Here is an 18,064-nt window from a genome sequence, read left to right as displayed (position 1 = left end):
ACTCCCTCTCACTGATCTACTTATGTTCAGATCAGTAGCATCAAATTTTCCACTGGCGCAGAGGTTGGTTCAGATGCATGGGGACTGTCACATTGATGAATGTCCACATGTACCAGCTCTCCGGTGCATGCCTGGAGAGAGAACCACGCCAGGTCTGGGCTGGCTTATCAGGCCTCCCGGATGCGTCAGACAGGTCGTGAGAGCCGACCCGACTGTAGGCTCCATCAAGAGAGACTTGGAAGGCAGTACTTCCCTTTCCTTTTTTTCTGTTTGCTTCCATGATATTGTTTGGATGTGTTTCTCAGCCCCTCCAGGGCTGACTTTCAGGCAAGAGAATAATGTCTTAGAGAATTTAAACTGGCAGGACCTTTCCAGGAAAATGCAACATAGAAATCACACCCTAGAAGAAGAAATGGAAGTGACAGCTAGAGATTGCTATGGACTCCTTCACTTGGCGCAGTGCAGATCTAGCAGGGAGGAAAGTAAAATAGCCCTCCAATAAAAATAAACAGAAGGATCACATAGCAGATGCCAATGGAGCGAAGGACAAAATTCTCCATCGGTGATGAGTAACTCCTTCAGAGTAAAAAGACACCACAGCGGGTGGGGTGGGCATGGCAGGGGTGGCAGTGACGGGGTGTTGGGAGGTGATGTCCCATCAGAATCTGCAGATCATCTGCGACTTGGAGCATCTGGGTAACTCAGGAAAAGTATTCCCCTGGCTGGGTATTATTTCTAACTAGGGCAGAATAACTCACTTCTATCACTTCCTGATTTAGACACAAACTTCCCGAAGGCAGGAAGCAGGGGTTCGTCAAATCCAACTTGAGCCCTTAACATGTATCAAAATCTATAAGAAGAAGCTGGGCCTGGTGGCTCACACCTGTAGTCCCAGCTACTCAGAGGCTAAAGTGGGAGGACCACTGGAGCCCAGGAGTTTAAGACCAGTATGGGCAAGAGAGAGGGACCGTGCTTTGAACAACAAAACAAAACAAAATACAAAAAAGAACTATAATAATGACGTGAGGGTGATGGTGACAACTGACTTCAAAGGACAGTGAGGGCTGGGGATGGCTCAGTGGTGGAGCACTGGTCTGCCATGTGCAAGGCCCTGGGTTCAATTCCCAGCACCGCAAACAAAACAAAGCAAAACCAGGATAAAAGGATGCTGATGATATCAACTCAAAAGCCTTCTGCCTCCCACTCAAAGAAACCATTATGCCCCTCAGGACACCCACTAGGCCACATCTCACAGGATCCTTGGTGGTCAGCAACTCCCAGCTTCCCCACGTGCCCCAGTGAGCCATTACCTAAGCACTGGCCTTCCAGCAGCCAGTAGCCGTCGGTGCAAGAGCAGGTGTACCCTCCCTCCGTGTTGATGCAGATCTGCGTCGGGTTGCACTGGTGGGAATCTGTTGCACACTCGTCCACATCTGTAACACAGAAGCATTCCAAACGTGTCACCTAGACCTTTCTATGATCCCTGGTGCCTCCAGAGGTGCCAGGTGCTTGTTGGTTGAGGACAAAAGGCAGGAGATAATGCTGCAGGGTTGCACCCAAGCATCTTCCTGAATAGCCATCTTTAGGAGACGCTGGTCTCTGATTAAAGCGGGCAGAGCTAATCTCTGATCACAAGAAGTCCACAGCAAATGATGAGCAAGTGGCTAGGAAGAGAGCACACAACCTCAGGCCCTCTTCCGCCACCCTATGCCATCACTGTCTGAAGGACGCCACCTTGACCTCAACAGTGCTTGGTTTAGAAAGGCACTTGGAATTAGGCTTATTCATTCATATGCAGCAGGGTCTGCTGTGTACCGACTGTTTGCAGGACTCTGAGAGCCACCACTGTGAATAGATCAGAAGTTAAGTCAATGTTTTCCACCAACAGAATCTGCAAGTCCAGTTCCTCAATCATATTCATCCAGGAAAGCCTTTCAGCTAGACTCCTGCCCCTTCCCCAAGCTTCACAGAGCCCTGCAGGCTTCCCCCAGAGAGAAAGCTTCAGAGTGAAGGTGCTTGGGCCCAATTCGGCCCCTGCTCCTGAACTGAGGGCTTCAGCACAGGGATCTAGCTGTATTCGAGTCCATCTCTCCCAAGGTGTCTGGCACAGATTCTGCACACTGTCCGAGCTCAGAACTGCTGGTTTAAACTAAAACATCCTCCTCTCCCCTCTTTCCCCCTGCTCTGCAACCTGGATCCTAAGATGGGACCTCGGGATGCCACGTGCTCACTTTGACCTGAAGAGGAGACTTCACCAAACATTCATGTGTTGGCTCACTCCACACAGGTCCACCGCGGGCCTGGATCTGCCCAGCCCAGCTCCACCACTTTTCCACATTATCAGCCTGTGTTCACCCGCCTGCGCCTCCCTGTCACCCCTCATTACTGCAGCAGGGTCTGCTCATCCATACCTTCTTCCCCCTCCTCCAAATGTGCCACTGGAGGGATTATTAAAGGCCGCAACTGACCATGTGCTGTGCCCAACACCTTGTTTGTTACTGTATTTTTTTCCACAGTACCTTTGAGGTGGACTCATGATCCCATTGTATAGATGAGAAAACTGAGCTGAGAGAGCTAATAAGCTCCCAGCCAAGGGCTGAGCTCAGACCTCTCTGCGTGTCTGACTCCAAGTCCACTCTATGCTGGGATGACAGAGGGACCACACAGGTTCAGAAGGAGGCTGGCAGAGCACGCAGAGCAGAGAGGGCCAAACTGTGGCTGCCTTTTCCCGACTCCATCTCACAAATCATCTGCCTGCTGACACTTCAGGTTGCAGACTTGAACCCCAGCCAATAGTGTGACCCAGTGTGAGCTCCCTGAGCCAGAGCCCTGTGGCGCACAGTGCTTTGCATGCTCTGCACTGGTCACAACCACGTGGACATCTGACCAGGCAGGCAATGGTCTCTTGGAGTCGAGTGATGTCCCGTCCATCACCTGCATGCAACAAGTCAACATTAATGGCACCAACCAATCCCCACTCCACCCCAAAGGGACTGGTGTCTGGGCCCAGGTGGAGCCAGCCTTCTTCCCTCTAAACATGGACAGAGCCCATGCCACCCTGAGGTGCTGACTACGTGCAGACATGAGGCCAAGCCCCAGTGAGTGCTCGGCTGTGGGAACTCCTGTCCCAGCCCTTTACATCCCTTCCAGCCCTGCTCTGCCCACTGAGCCAAGCCTCCCCAGGGGACCCAGTGAATAATACTTGGCCATGGGCCGCTCCTGCTCCAATGTATATCGAAGCTTATGACAATAAATAATGCCTCTATCGGCTGGTACATGTTTACATTTTCCCAGTGGGGAGTGATGGATGGCGATTGTACCCTGAGAACAACACTGCCTGAGGAATTTCTGCTCTTTTTCCTGCTTTGAGGGGAATGAAGGGTGAGGGAGACCAAAGCTGGTGAGGAGCTGTTGGAGAGCAGAGGAGCCAGCAAGTTCCCAAGTCTCTGTGTTTATGTAACTTAGAGTGTTCACAACATGCCACACAAACCAAGCACATGTAAGTGGACCAGACTGGGCTCAGAAGGGCCCGCGTGTGTACACACACACACACACACACACACACATGCACACACACACACACATGCGTACACACACACACATGCACACACACACACATGCATACACACACACATATGCACACACACATACAAAGTATTCAGGCCTAGAAACAAAATCTCCGAGGTTCACTTTTTCAAACACTCTCTCTCTTTCCTGAACTACAGATACTCCATTATACCTCAATTCTCTCAATGTGCATGTAAAAAGTTAAAATTTTAATTGTCATGATTAATTTATACTGAATTGTCAATATATTTTGGGGAACTCAGTAAGTCCCTGGAACTTTCTGAACTCATATCCTTAAAGCACACTGGGCCTAACACCAGGTCCATGGGAAGCATTCCGTTAGCTGTCAGATGAATGAACACATGAACCATCGAGATCACTGAAGCCCCCGACAGCTTCTTCCCAGCCCCCGGGCTGCCAACGTGCACTTTAAAAGCAACCACCACCCCCAAACCACTGTCAGCTCACACACCTGATGGAGTTCAAACTGGCCGTGTTCACACACTGTGGGTGTCCACAACAGGACTGAAGGACGCCTCGCGCATTCCAGCTCTCGGCTGAATTGCGTACATTAAATACATTTGACTTAAATAACAGAAGGAAAATACATCTACCCACTCCAAGGACATTCTTTGGCAGGGACTCCTTTTCTGCATCAGTGGAAAAGTACAAGTTATGGCAACCTGAGCAAGCGTCATTATCCTCACGCGCAAACCGCGTCTGTTATTTCCTTTCCTGTGGAACAGCAAGAGTCCCCCCCGAGAGAAAGGAAAGCTGGGTGCAGTCAGTCATTATCCATTCATTCGCTCATTCATTCTTGACACTCTACAGGGGCTGCACGTGTGTCCTCCAAACCTCCAGGCCATCTGGGAGAGCTGGCACCAAGCACAATCCCTCCTGCTGGGACTTCACAGAGTGTCCTTCTGGGCCCCCACAGCTGTCTGGACACTTGGGGGATTTTGTCACAGCACCCATGGGTTGTTTCTCCCCAGGTGGGCAATGTCTCTCTGCTGTCCAGGTGACCAGCACCCTTGCAACTGGAGGGAAGTGTTCACTGAATTTTCCAGAATGCAGAAAAGCCTAGTGTTGTCCAGGAGGAAGTCAGCTCTGAAGACTCACAAAGCTCTATCTTCTTCTTCCCTCAGATGTCCCCAGAGTGGCCTTTTCAATCCCAAACAACTGCTCTTGAAAATCATGGAGACCAGTCCACATATCATCTCCTTGAGGACTTCCCACGAGGCCCCAGGAGAGATGGATTCCTAGGCCCAGGACAGAGGGCCACATTGAAGGATGCCCACTTATAATCTCATCCCACTAGCTAGGCCTCACGTCCCCAGCAACATAGCAAACTTCATGTGGGCAGGTGTGCTGAGGAGGTGTGAAGGAGGCACTGTCCTTTGGACGGGTGTGCCCTGGGAATGAAAGACTGCCTTTCCTTCAAGCCTAGTCTAAATGTCATAGAGGCACCGGATGAAAGAACTGGCCTTGAGACATCACAGTGCACCTGTCCAACAATTCTGGGGACAACAAAACATACAGAAAAATCAGGCACCCTTCACTGTACTCAAGAGACAGCACAAGAAGGGACCACAGTCCACCAGCCACTGCAAGTTTGAGCCCCTGGAGCAGGTCTGCAGCTGAAGGGCTGACTGGCAAGCCCAGAATCAGAATCTCTCCAATGAGAACTATGCTATCTTATTGCCATTTTATGCCTTCTCCTTGAAAGTGGACTGCTTTCCTGAGAACACCATGCACCCACACTTCCGCCCCATATAAACTGACTTCAAGTATGATCTAGTGTTAACTCTCAGTTATTACCTAAAAATCTCCATAGGCAGGCACAGTAGACTTAATGTACTGCCACTAATAGGTGATAATGTGTTTGAATATCAGTGACAAGGACATGCATGCCAGCTGTTTGTTAAATTTGAAGGTATATATCATAGACACATGCGATTCCATGGCTGCATTTATTCCTGAGTGTTAAAGAGAATACCTGGACTGGTTTCATAACCAATCCTAACTGAAATAAAATGTCCTTTAAAAACTCTACTAAACACCAATGGTTCCCTGTGTCATTAGTGAGAACAGTTTCTAGGCCACTTCCTACTATTACAGTTTAGGAGGAAAATGAGCCGGAAGGATGAGACCTCCCCAGAAAAGGCTACAGGAGGGAAAAAATTAAGAACTTTGGTAGCAGATGGCACTGGGTATGAATCCGGGTTCCCTAAGGGATGTAGGACAGATTCCTTAACCTCTCGAATCCTTAAGTGTTCTGCCAAAGAAGACTAATGCAGCCTGCCTCCCCGGCTGCCATGAGAGCTTGTAAATGGCCATGTGCAAGGGTCACCCCTGCTGCTGGGCCCCTTGTGGGTGCCTAGGAAATATTAGTTTCTTCTCTGGTGAGTGGCTGTTCCCAGCAGATGTGGGAGATAGGGGAAGCTTGGCTTCTGCCTCCTGCAGGCTCTGTTCTAGAATTTACCAAAGACACCAAGACCACAGCACCAGGGCTCAGTGGGCTCTATGGCACGGTTGGTTCTGTGGTTCTGTCACAGCTGAAGCCAAAGGCTTCTCCCCCTCCAACCTAGCCACATGGTGGGGGATCAGGACAAGAGGGGAAAAAGACAAAGACGGGGTCCATGCCTTAAAAGTGGGGTCTCACTTTCCACCTGTGAGCTTTGGCACCTAGGGGCCCACCTGTGATTCTAGAATTATCTGTAGCCAAAGACATAAAGTATGAGTGTCTTACCTACATCCACAGCCCTGTGTTCAACCTCTACACAATCTCTGGTTCTGCCCTTTCTCTGCGCTTGTGTGGGCCGACTGCGTGAACGAGCAAGCGCTGACTTCGGGATCCCGGGTCTGTAACCTCAGCCGAATGTCTCTGTTCTTGTGTGAGAACAGTCACGGGCCAAGGGGGAACATTCTCACTTGGTGACACAGGAGGAGCTGTCCAAGAGCCCTAGGAAAGTGACACCTCTCCAAGGCTCTACTCTTCCTTTTTTGGATATGGCAAAAATAATTTCCTTGGTAGTAAATTTTTACCCAGTGAAACAACATGTTTTCCTGGCCCGGTTTTGTTCCTGCCTTGCTCCAGCTAATGGGGCTTGATAAGAAAGAAGAAAATAACAATGGCACATTCCTTGCCTCCAAGTGAAGCCAGGTGCGGCCCGGCTGCTGGGCTGGGTTGGTGCCATTTTTCAGCCAGGCAGGCCCAGCCAAGGCGGGGAGCTACACAGGGTCTCCTTCCCAAACACCTGCTGAATGAAGATCCCAGGGTTGGAGAGCTCGCTTGTTGAATTCCTAGGACATCTGTACTCCATGTGTCTTGGGGTCTTGGGTGATCGTTAGCAATCAGGTTTGTTCATGGGGCTCGATATTAAGCGTGGAATACCAAGCTTGCTCCTTTTGTGCCTTTAATTAGGCAACAAATATGTGGTCCTTATTCCAAACAAACAAAGAAAAGTCTTTCCCTTTTGGATAAAACCAGCTGGAATCCAGGATCCAACCTCTCCATGGATTATCTATCCGTAACGTGAGAGCTTAGAGGGAAGTTCTGAAAGACCCCAGTTAGCTATGCTCTTCTACAGAGACAAACTACAAACAATGAGAATCACATTGTTTGGTTCTTGGGTAATTATTTTCATCCACAAAGTGCTTAGTAAACATCCACGACTGTAGCTGCTTTCAAACCGGGCAGTGACTTGGCCAAGCCCAGGCATTCAACTCTTGCCAATGCGTGAAAGGCCACTGCACCGGGGGAGGGGAAGCGCACGAATCTTCTTGAACATCATGCATCAAGACATCCTGAGAGCAAGGGGACAAGGCTGGGGACTGGCCATCCAGACGTTTTTGTTGTTGTTGTTTTGAGGGTTGCAAGACTTGGGCCATTATTGTTACTATAAAGCAAACAGACATGGAACTCAAAGTAGATTTCCATTTTCTAAAATCCTTGCTGTATGTCCATCAACAGAGAACATTTTTGAGTCTCTGTGAGCCAGTGGTTGCCAAACCTAGCAACCAAACAAAATCATTTGACTGTATCAGAATGCCTGGGGTTGAGGCTTGGCAAGCTGTATTATTTTAAAGTTACCTAAATAAATCCCATGCAAAACCATCTCTGGAACCCACCACTAGACTAAAGTGCATATCGTTCAGTAGGAATTTTGTTAAAATACAGGTTCTCATTCAGTGGATTCTGCATGTCCAACACCCCACCCCCCAGGTGGTTCCTGGGGCCCAGGCTGCTGACTTAGGGACCACACTTCATGAAATGTGCTAGACTCTTCTGAGTGATGTTTGGCTCTGTATCCATGTAACTTGCTTAGAGTTTCAAAAGATATTCCAGAGAGTCCAGGAGGGAATTTAAGTGTTTAAAAATATTAAGCAGCAATTCCTAACTGATTCTTCCCTCTCTAAGATAAAGCCTGCTGGCTACAGTAGTACAGTCAGCCCTCCATATCCACGGGCTCCACATCCACGGATTCTACCGCCAGCAGATCTTCCTCAGCATACACAGGCTTTCCTCCTTGTGATCATTCCCTAAACAATGCAGCCTGACAACTTTTTACATGGCATTCACATTGCATTAGGTTTTATAGGTCATCTAGAAATGGTTTAAAGTATATGGGACAACGTGCAGAGGTTAGATACCAATAATACATCATTATATATAAGAGCTTGGGTGTCAGAGGACAGAGCCTAGTGCAGCCTAACCTGAACAGCATGCCCCCATGCAGTCCCACCTGCCGTGGTCGGGTGCCGACTGTGCAATGCCTTGACCTAGGGCATCGTGAGCCTCCCCAAGTCCTCCTTCCCTTTACTTCACTTTACTGTGGCATTCAGATTTCCACCAGTCACTCAATTCCCTGGCTCTTAACTAAGTTCTTAGAAACTCTGTCCCTAAAGTGGAGACCAAAAGTACAAGATTCCAATGAGGAGGAGGGACAAAGTCTCTCCTCCAGTCCAGAGCACCGTTGTTCACCCCATAATCCCGTCACCTGTACGCCTAACCACAGGCTCTGCTCTCATTCCCTGGAGCCTATGCCCCACCCACATCCTGACCCCTGTGTCTGCTGTGACCCTCAGTGTTGGGCCAGGGTGTGGCTCCGTGGCACAGTGCTGGCATTACACTCTGGGTTCCATGCCCAGCACTGCACACTCACAAACGCTCTCTCAGAATGATAGCCTGTGTGCTCCTTGTCCCCTCCTGCCCGCTCACCTGCCAGCTCCCTGCTCCCAACACTCTCTGCCTCAGTTACTGGTGCCACCATTTTCCAGTACCCAGAGCTACAGACCTCAGGCACCCTTAGGTCGCCCCCTTACTTCCTACTCTCCATAATGGCCCAGGCCCGGGAACCCTCCTTCTGAAAATTTTGCAAAAAATCCTCTTCTTTCTTTTCATCTACTGTTCCAAAGACTCTGGGGCCTCCCTGTCTTTCTCCAAATGACTATGATGATAACTCCATCATTTCTCTGCAGCCTGTAGTCTCTCCCTGCTGAAAGTACACAAAACACAACCTTCAGAACCATCCAGAACACAGACGCAGACCTGCTACTCAGAGCTTCCTTAGGACACTCAGGGCATTTGCTTCACACTTGGGCACCAAGGCACAGCCAGCCTGCCCCTCTACTCCACCACGCACAAAGCACCTCCATGTCTGGTCGGATTACACTACCGAATCATTTGGATGTGGCTCTGTCTAAACTGTGACTACTACTTCTTCTTCTTCTTCTCCTTCTCCTTCTCTCTGGTCTCAGGGATTGAAGCCAGGGGCACTTAACCTCTGAGCCACCCCCCCCCCCCGTCCCCCCTTTTTGAGACAGGATCTTGCTAAGTTACTGAGGCTGGCTTTGAACTTGCAATCCTCCTGTCTCAGCCTCCGGAGTCTCTGGGATCATAAGTATGTACCACTGTGATCTGCTGAATCTTTTGTTCTTGAAAACAGAAAATGGGGTTTATCCTACTGTGTCCTCAACACTCACAGAGCCTGCCACCTGAGGGACTACTGAAGTGACACTGTGTTCTCAGCCTCTCAAAGAGCATGCCACCTGAGAGAGTACTGGAGTGAGTACTGTGGTGAGTACTGAAGTGAGTTCTAGTGGAAACACAGACACTCCACTCTGAGACTTTCTGAATGTGATAGGGACATCAGAAGTGACCAGTACAGACACCCACTTGTGCCATGGCTCACATCTCATTCCCAAGGGAGAAGGCTGCCTGGTGGACATTTGTGGACAGTTCCAGCAGAGCCTGGGCCTGTGGTGCTGGTGGCCTGTTCCCATGCTAGCCATGGCCCAGGGCTGCCTTGACTGTGTCCCTGACCTCCTGAAGTTTCGACATACAGGTGGGTCTCAGTCTGTCTAAGCTGCTTTAACAAAAATACAACACAGAAGGTCACCTACATGGGCACTTATTTCTCACAGTTCTGGAATCTAGAAGTCCAAGATCAGGCTGCCAGCAGGTCCAGTATCTGGGGAGGACCCCCAGATGGTGGAGAGGAAGCTCAGGGCTCTTTGCCCCCTTTGTGGGGCACCTATCTCATCCGTACAGGGGCTCCACACCCATGACCTCATCCAAACATCACGACTCTCAAAGGTGCCACCTCTGAATCCCATCACAGTGGGAATATAAATGGGGGAGTGGAGCCCTGATGGAGTGTGCAGCCTCCTCTTGACAAGAAAGAACTTTATCCTCAGTAATCACATGAAAGGAATGTCAGGGAAGGAGAAAGACAACTCCCCAGCCTAAAAATAGGCACTCATAGGACCTCATAGGGCATAACTGGGAAATCCAATCTACCCTTCCATCTGGGCCAAACCCCGAAGCCTGGTGCTGGCTGTGAGAACACCCAGGTGTACAAATTCTCCCCGAGGGACTGGTCAGATAGTGGGAACTGCAGGTGTCCTCTTCCCATGCTGCCTCAGAAGACCCTGCTGCGACTGGTTCCCTCACAGACTGGCACACCCTGACCTTCTGCATAGCCTCCTCCTTACTGCTAACAGAGTGGCCATTCCCTGGGCTCCAGGAGCTGGACAGACACAGCACACAGAAGAGGGCGTGAGGACACTGCAGAGCCACCGAACAAGCAACAGAGAGGTGAGGGCAGGTCCGGATGCTGGACAGACGATGTACGGAAATGACTCTCAAGCACACCCATCCTGGAAACCTGTGGTCCCCGGAGTCAAGGGTGGAAAAGCGACAGATGGCTCTTGCAACATAACTTCAAAAAGTGGGACGGCAGGTGATTAAGAGAACACATGTCCCGCCCAGCAACCAACCCACCCTGCTGGTCTCCTCTCCTGTCCCCGCCCCTCCACCGTGGGAGGGCGCAAGGCCCCCTGTACTTCCTCTGTAGCGTATCTGAGCATAGCTGTCCAGGCCATGAGAGGTGACACCTGTGGGGAGCTCACGGGCAGCTACATGTCCCGAGACTCTAGAATTGAGAGCCACACCCACACGGCCCAGGGCTGAACCAACCACACCCTGCTTCCCACCACCCTTTGGACTTGGTAAGAGTTGCTTATATCACTTGAACCTAAAATAAATATTTGAACCAAGTAAACACTTTCCAGGATTGCGTGTTTGCCCGGCAGGTGGAACAGGGGCTGCCCCTTCCACCCAGCTCTCTGGGGTCAGCAGCAGGCTCCCAGAGTCCCTAGCAGGGAAGGCACTACACGGAAAGCCAACCACCTGGCTGGCCGGCCAGAGAACTTCAGCCCTCCTTCCTGCACGAAGGGCCCAGTGCCCAAGGCCCAAGGCCAACAGCACATCTGTTCAGGATTCATCGGTGCCACACACATTTTCCATGGGCCAACGGTGTCATGAACAGCACATGGGCCACTTCTGTTTGAGAACACACAAGGGTCAGCTGATCCTCAGGCAGGAGGGCGGCACGTGGGGCAATGAGTGGAGCATCCCTAGGAGGAGAAGGCTTCCTGGAGCCGACGACATTTGGGTGAAGCTGGAAGGATTATGTGGCAGAGATTGCCATCATCCTCCAATATCCATTCTCCCAACCAAGGCCTGAATTTTTTACTTCCCTTACAGTGAGGTGTGGCTATGTGACTAAATTATGGCCAATGGGAAATAAGTAAAAGTAATGCACACAACATTTGAGTATGAGTGTGTCATCTGCTTGTCCCTCTTCTCCTCCCTCTGATTGGGATACAGCTGTGATGAAGAGCTGGAGCAGCTGCATTGGATCCCGAGATGAAAGCTACGCATTGAGACACCCAACCAGCCCTGAACCACTCGCCTCTGGTCTGTAGCATAAAAGAGAAATCAAATTCTCTTTTACCTAAAAATGTATTGAAGGTCTCTTTATTAGAGCAGCTGTGTGCCCTAATGCAAATGAGCAGGAGTGAGCCAAAGAAGAAGATGGGGGACAGCCAGCACAGGACCCAGATGCCTGAGGAGCACAGCATACTTGGAGCTAAGAGCAGTTTGAGCTGAGGCCTGGGTGAGCGAGTGAGACTCGGGGGCTGGGTGGGAGCACTGGCAAAGGCATCGTGTACCAGGCTGAGGAGGCAGGACAGGAAGGGACAGGAGGAGAGAGGAAGAGACAGAAACACAGCCGTTCTCTCCTGCATGTGGGAACTGGTGCTGATTCGGTTTTAGGAATCCCTTTGCTCACTGAGACTCGCACAGAATCCTCTTCCTTCCCAGTTCTGCTTCCCAGGTGATTCCATGCACAGGCAAGGCCCAGAAGCATCGGACCAGGGAATTTCTAACTTCTTCCCACCTGCAGAACTCGGCCATCTGCAGCGCCTCCTACCTCAGCACATGGTGACTGACTTGTCTCTGTGCGGGGCTCTGGGTCGCCCGTGTGAGGGTCAAGAGCAGACTGGGCTCAGGCTAGAGTTTGGGTCCTGACCCATCCAGGCTGACTTCCAGGAAGTCCTCAAACCAAGGGAGGGAGGAAGGGATCCTGGAAGCCTCGAGAAGGTCTTTCGGGAACATGGCGTTGATTCTGTTCAGCTCAGCTGTGCCACATGCTGCTGAGAAGCATGGAGGACGAGGATGGGAATGACAATGAGCCCCTGGATCTGAATTTGAGGGACTCACTGACAACCTGGTGATGGGCAGAAAGAAAGAGGTGGAAGCCTGACCAGAGTGAAGTTGGGTATGACAGGTGTGGTGTGGCGGCAGCGGCAGAGGCAGAGACAGAAGACGGACGTGTGGCCGCCAGGGAAGCACACTGGATCAGCTGTTCCTAGGGTGCTGTTTTATTATTAGAATTTCCTCTACTTCTCCCTACTAATGCTTATCAAAAAAGCGTTTATTAAAAACAACCGGCAGTTTTAAGTAGACTCCTGATCCAATCCTTTAATGTCAAGGGATAAATCTGGAGAGACTCACCTTGCTGTGGTGTTTTTTAAAAAAAAATATATGGATGTCAAATTGTTCTGATTGAAGAGAACTCATCAAAACAAAAAAATCACTGGGGAAGCTGTAGAAGATAGCTCAGAAGCCCCCCTCCCTGCCCCCATCTCATTAAACCAGAATCCTTGGGAGGGGCCCAGGCATGGATTTTAATGTGCAGCCCACCTGAGAACAACTGATCTAGCCCAATGGTATGCTAAGAGGATTCTTGGAGGTTTGTTTTCTAAAGAAAAAATAATAATAAAGTGCCTGACTCGGGAGGTCTAGGAGAGTCCCAGGGATCCGTGTTTTTAAGGCATCACAAATGGTGCTGGAGTCAATGCCCAGGCTGGCAGAAACCCGGGGCTAGTCTCACCGGGGACTGTGAGCAGCTTGAGGGTGGGAAGCATGTTTTAATTATCTTTGTAGCCCCCTGCTCCAGGCTCCGTGCCTAGTACAGAATACCATTTAAAAACTAGTCACTCACTTCACGGCCATTAGGAGGGTTGCTGTAAAAAAAAAAAAAAAATCAATCCATCCGGGGCTCAGTTGTGGTAGAGCACTTGGGTTTGATCCTCAGCACCACATAAAAATAAACAAATAAAGGTACTGTGTCCATCTATGACTAAAAAATATATATTTAAGAAAAGCCAATGAATCAATCAATCAACACGGGCTGGGGAGATTGTGGAGAAATCAGAACCCTTGTGCACTTTTGGTGGGAATGCAAAATTGTGCCACTATGGAAAACAGTATGACAGTTTCCCATAAAGTAAATGCAGCAGTCCCCCTATCCAAGAATCAGGAGGCTGGTGGATGCCTCAAACCACGAACAGCACCAAATCCCATACATACTATGTTTTTTCCTACATGTGTCAATGATAAATTTTAATTTATAAATCAGGCACAGTGAGAGATTAGCCACAATGATGAATGATCACATAGAACAATTAAAACAATATACTATTAATAAGGATTATGTGATGTGGTGTGTATCTCTCTCTCAAAATATATCATTGTACTTTGAACTTTCCATTTAAAGGGAGCACTTCATGGCTTCTCTTTTTTAAATCCCAACTGTCAGCATTGCTACCCTCACACTTTGAGGATATTATTAAGTACAATCATGGTTACTTGAACACAAGCACTGCGATCCTTGTGACCTTTAGTTTGATAACCACCACAACTACCAGCTGAGTAACGTGCAGGTAGCATATAGAGTAGGGATACACTGAACAAAAGGTGATTCATTCTCTAGCAGAGATGGAGCAGGGCAAGTTTTCATCAAGTGACTTAGAACAGTGTGTAATTTTTACTTCTGGAATTTTCCATTCAATATATTCAGAGCATTGTTAACCATTAACTGAGACCATGGAAAGCAAAACCTCAAATAAGGGAGCACTACTCTACAGAATTACCACATGATTGATCCAGCAATAATGCTTATAGACATATATATATAAATTAATTTACATCAAGGTCTTAGAGATTTGCACACCCATGTTCATAACAGAATATCCACAACAGCCAAGCATTGGGAGCCACCCACATCTCCACTAAGGAATAAGTGGATAAACAAAATGTGGTCTACATACACATGGAATGATAATTCAGTCTTAGGAAGGAAGAAGGTTTTGATACATGCTGTATCATGAATGAATCCTAAGATAAGTGAGCTATTCAGAGAAAAACACTGTATGATTCCACTTACATGAGACATTTAAAAAAGCTAAACTCATCGAAACAGAAAGCAGGAAGGGAGCTGCTGGAGGCGAGAGAGAGAGAGAGGGAGGAGGTGTTGTTTAGAGAATATACTTTGAGAGAGTATTGAAGAATCAGTACACCAGAGCCGCTGAATACTGCCCAATGTACACTTAAGGAGGTTAAGATGGGGATCCATAAATTGGGGGTTTTATTACATCACTCATTAAGTTGTAATGCAATCTCCTGCATCTTCATTTGCTCCCCCTACTAAAATAAAAGCTCAACACAGATCTTTTTAAATGGTTAAGATGGCAAACTTTATGTCATGCATATTTTGCCAGAGTTAAAATTAAACAAAAAAATAACTTGTCACTGAACCAACATTCAGATCTGTATTCTGCATGTGTTTACTGAGCACAGATCACATGCAAAACACTGTGGTTTCATTCAACCTTCAAACAACTTCAAGGAATGCCATTATTTCCATGTCACAGGTAGGAAAACTGAAGCCCCACGTGTGTGTCTTGACCATGAACACCCAGCTCTCAAGTGGTAAGTCAGGACTTGAATTCCAGTCTACTGACCTCATGGGTGCTATTCTTCTCTCTCTACTTTTGAGGGAGAGGAAGAAGACAAAAGCTCTTTGTGCAAACACAGTCAGTCCTCCCACCATCTGCTCCCCAAGGAGGCTTGGAAGCCTGTGTCTATCAAACACAAATCTGCCCTTTTCCAGCCAAGTCACATCTGGCCCTGACTAAGCGCTCTGAGTATCACCTACTTAAGCCCTTCCACTGGCAGGCAGACCTGGCCGGGTGACCAGCCAATATCAAGAGCACGGGGTAAGACCCAGATGTGGGCAATACTCAGTCGTTTTGCTGTCTCCTGAAAAGGCGCAGATATTTCATCTCAGATGGAATTTAAATTAGAAAATTAAAACAAGGCTACTCTTAGACCACCATCCTTTGTGATGATGCAGAGGTCTCTGCCTTAGGAAAAGGAAGGCTTTTCTTCCTCCCTCTGTGTGGCTGTCTGCTACAGGAAGCAGGAGGGTGAGGAGATTAGGAGGAGCCCTTGAACACAAGGACTCGAGTCAGCACCTGTCCCAGGCTTCTGAAAGGCACACTGAGGACACACATCAAATTACCCTCCCTGGCAGAATGTGAGCTCCTCAGCACAAAGACCACAGTCCTTCTGTATGCCTGGTATGGGACCTGACCCATACTGTCAATGACAGCATGCAGCTAGCCGGCCATGACCATGACTCTGACCATGACTAGCTGTGTGTGTCAAGGGCTTACCTGGATGAATTAAGTAGTGTGCTCAGGTTAACATAGTTGGTTATTAGTAGATCTGGGAATGGAACCCAGCTCTGCAGCTCACAGTCACCCACTTCCACCACAGTCAACCATGGGACTGAAGTGAGCTAACACCCCTGTCCTAAGCAGGCTGGAAGGACTGACAAAAGTTACTACCTGGAATCACATGTGACAACATGGGGAACCTCTATGACATTATGCTAAGTTAAATGAGCCAGTCACAAAAGTCAAATGCCACATGATTCTGAGGTCCCCAGTATCATCAAATCCTGAGAGACAGAGCACTACCAGGGGCTGGGCTAGGGAGAAAAGGAGAGCTGTCATTTAATGGAAGTAGAATTTTACATTTGTAAAATGAAAAAGTTCTGAGATCAGTTTCAGAACAATGTCAAGGAACTTAACACGACTGAACTGCATTCTGAAAGGTGGTCGAGATAGGAAATTTTATGTTATAGTTTCCACAACAAAAAAAAAAGTCAATATCTGCAATTTACAGTCTCTTTCTTCATTGAGATCCATTCCATATTTTACAAACTGTGCTTATTCAATGAGAAAATTGACCTATGATCTAAAGCAAAACCCCATGAGAAAGAGTAGGGCAGTCACTCTGGGTCCCGGGGAGCTCAATGCTACACACAAACTGCCCACACCCCTTCTTCAGGCTCTGCTCCACAAAGGCCCTGAGAACCCAGTGAACAGGAGCAGGCACTCAGGGAGAAAGAGGACGGAGGGAGAAAGGCGCAGGTAGGGAAGGGAGGGGAGGGAAGCAGGATGAAGAATCTGTACTGTGAGGTGGGGAAGCCCAAGGCCCTTGTTCAAGGCCAGCACAGGGAGGAGTGTGCATGGGCTTTGGGGCAGACCTGATTCAAATCCTGCTGCCCCATTTTTTTTTTAAGATATGTGATTTTTAGGGGTTGGGGCTGTAGCTCAGTGGCAGAGCGCTTGCCTAGCATGCGTGAGGCACTGGGTTCGATCCTCTGCAACACATAAATATATACAAATAAAATAAAGGCATTCTGTCCATCTACAACTACAAAAATTTTTTTCAAAAAAAAGATATGTGATTTTAAGCAGGTTTTTTATTTGTTTGTTAGCTCCTAAAAGAGCTATTTTCCTCATCTGTAAGTGGAATTAATTAACTCAAAGGGGTTTTGGGAGGATCACAAGTAAGCAAAGCCCTTAGCACAGCACCAGACATGGAACTGGTCCCCAGACAAGGCTGGCTGAGGGCTTCATTCCAAGAAGCTGGAGAAAGAGGAGGAAAGGGGAGGGAGAGGAGCGGGCATCCATCTCCCAAAAGAAGAGAAGAAAGGATTGAAAACCAGATCCTCGCCCAGCGTGGCTCCACGGTGACCTTCAGACAAGTCTCCCCCACCCTGTCTCCTCTGAAAAATGGGGTCTCAGGACCCTTGCATCTGGGAAGGTGGACAAATCTGAACCCTCCGTGGTCCAGGTGAATGTCCTGCCCTCCTGCCCTCTCACCCAGGCAGGATAAGGAGGTCCTCTGGAGAATGCGAGAGGAAAAGGTGCCCCTGTGGCTGGACAGCCAGGATGTGCCTCAGCATCCAAAGGGAGGACGACCCCGTAGGCCCGACTTCAGGAGGGGGTGACCTGAGTGGAGGACAGTTCCTCACCTGATGCCACTTTGAAAGTATTTGGGAGCACAATGCAGTCATCTTCTACCTCCCGATCTGCCTCCTGTCATCCATCTGTTATAAACACTGCTTCGCCAAACATGGTTTCCACAAATATTTTCTATCATGGACACTCTTGTAATCTGTACATATTATTAGAATATATGGACATTGTTATAATATAGGAAGGTGGTACCCCATATACATGTTGTTATAATATATGGGGTACCACCTTCCTATTTCTGAAATTTGCTCTGAAATAAGATTTGGCTTTCTGCAGTGATGGAGATCCACCCCAGGGCCCCCTGCCTGCCAGCCAAGGGCTTCACCACTGAGTTACACAAGAAGGCTCTCAAATTTCCCTGTTGATCTCCTTCAATAGGCATCTTCAGAATGCACTTCTGGGCTTGGAAGAAGACAGAGGAGCTAACGGCTCACCCTACCCTGCTTAAGATGCCAAAGTAGTTGTTGCTTCGAAA

The 18,064-nt window shown here is 48.7% G+C and overlaps 1 protein-coding gene across 4 annotated transcripts in view; it reads right to left on the bottom strand.

Annotated features, from left to right (window-relative positions):
* The window catches only part of Fbln5 (fibulin 5), a 74,144-nt gene that overhangs the window by 21,142 nt on the left and 34,938 nt on the right, over nt 1–18,064 (bottom strand). For all 4 annotated transcript variants that reach the window (XM_076848020.2, XM_076848021.2, XM_076848018.2 and 1 more), the window contains exon 5: nt 1,311–1,433. In XM_076848020.2, the coding sequence (XP_076704135.1) occupies nt 1,311–1,433 (123 nt within the window). The remainder of the gene's footprint in view (nt 1–1,310; nt 1,434–18,064) is intronic.

This window comes from Callospermophilus lateralis, chromosome 3 (assembly GCF_048772815.1).
Source record: "Callospermophilus lateralis isolate mCalLat2 chromosome 3, mCalLat2.hap1, whole genome shotgun sequence".
Lineage (NCBI taxonomy): Eukaryota > Metazoa > Chordata > Mammalia > Rodentia > Sciuridae > Callospermophilus > Callospermophilus lateralis.
The sequence above is the reverse complement of the archived record's forward strand: the minus strand, read 5'-3'. Positions and strand labels throughout refer to the sequence as shown.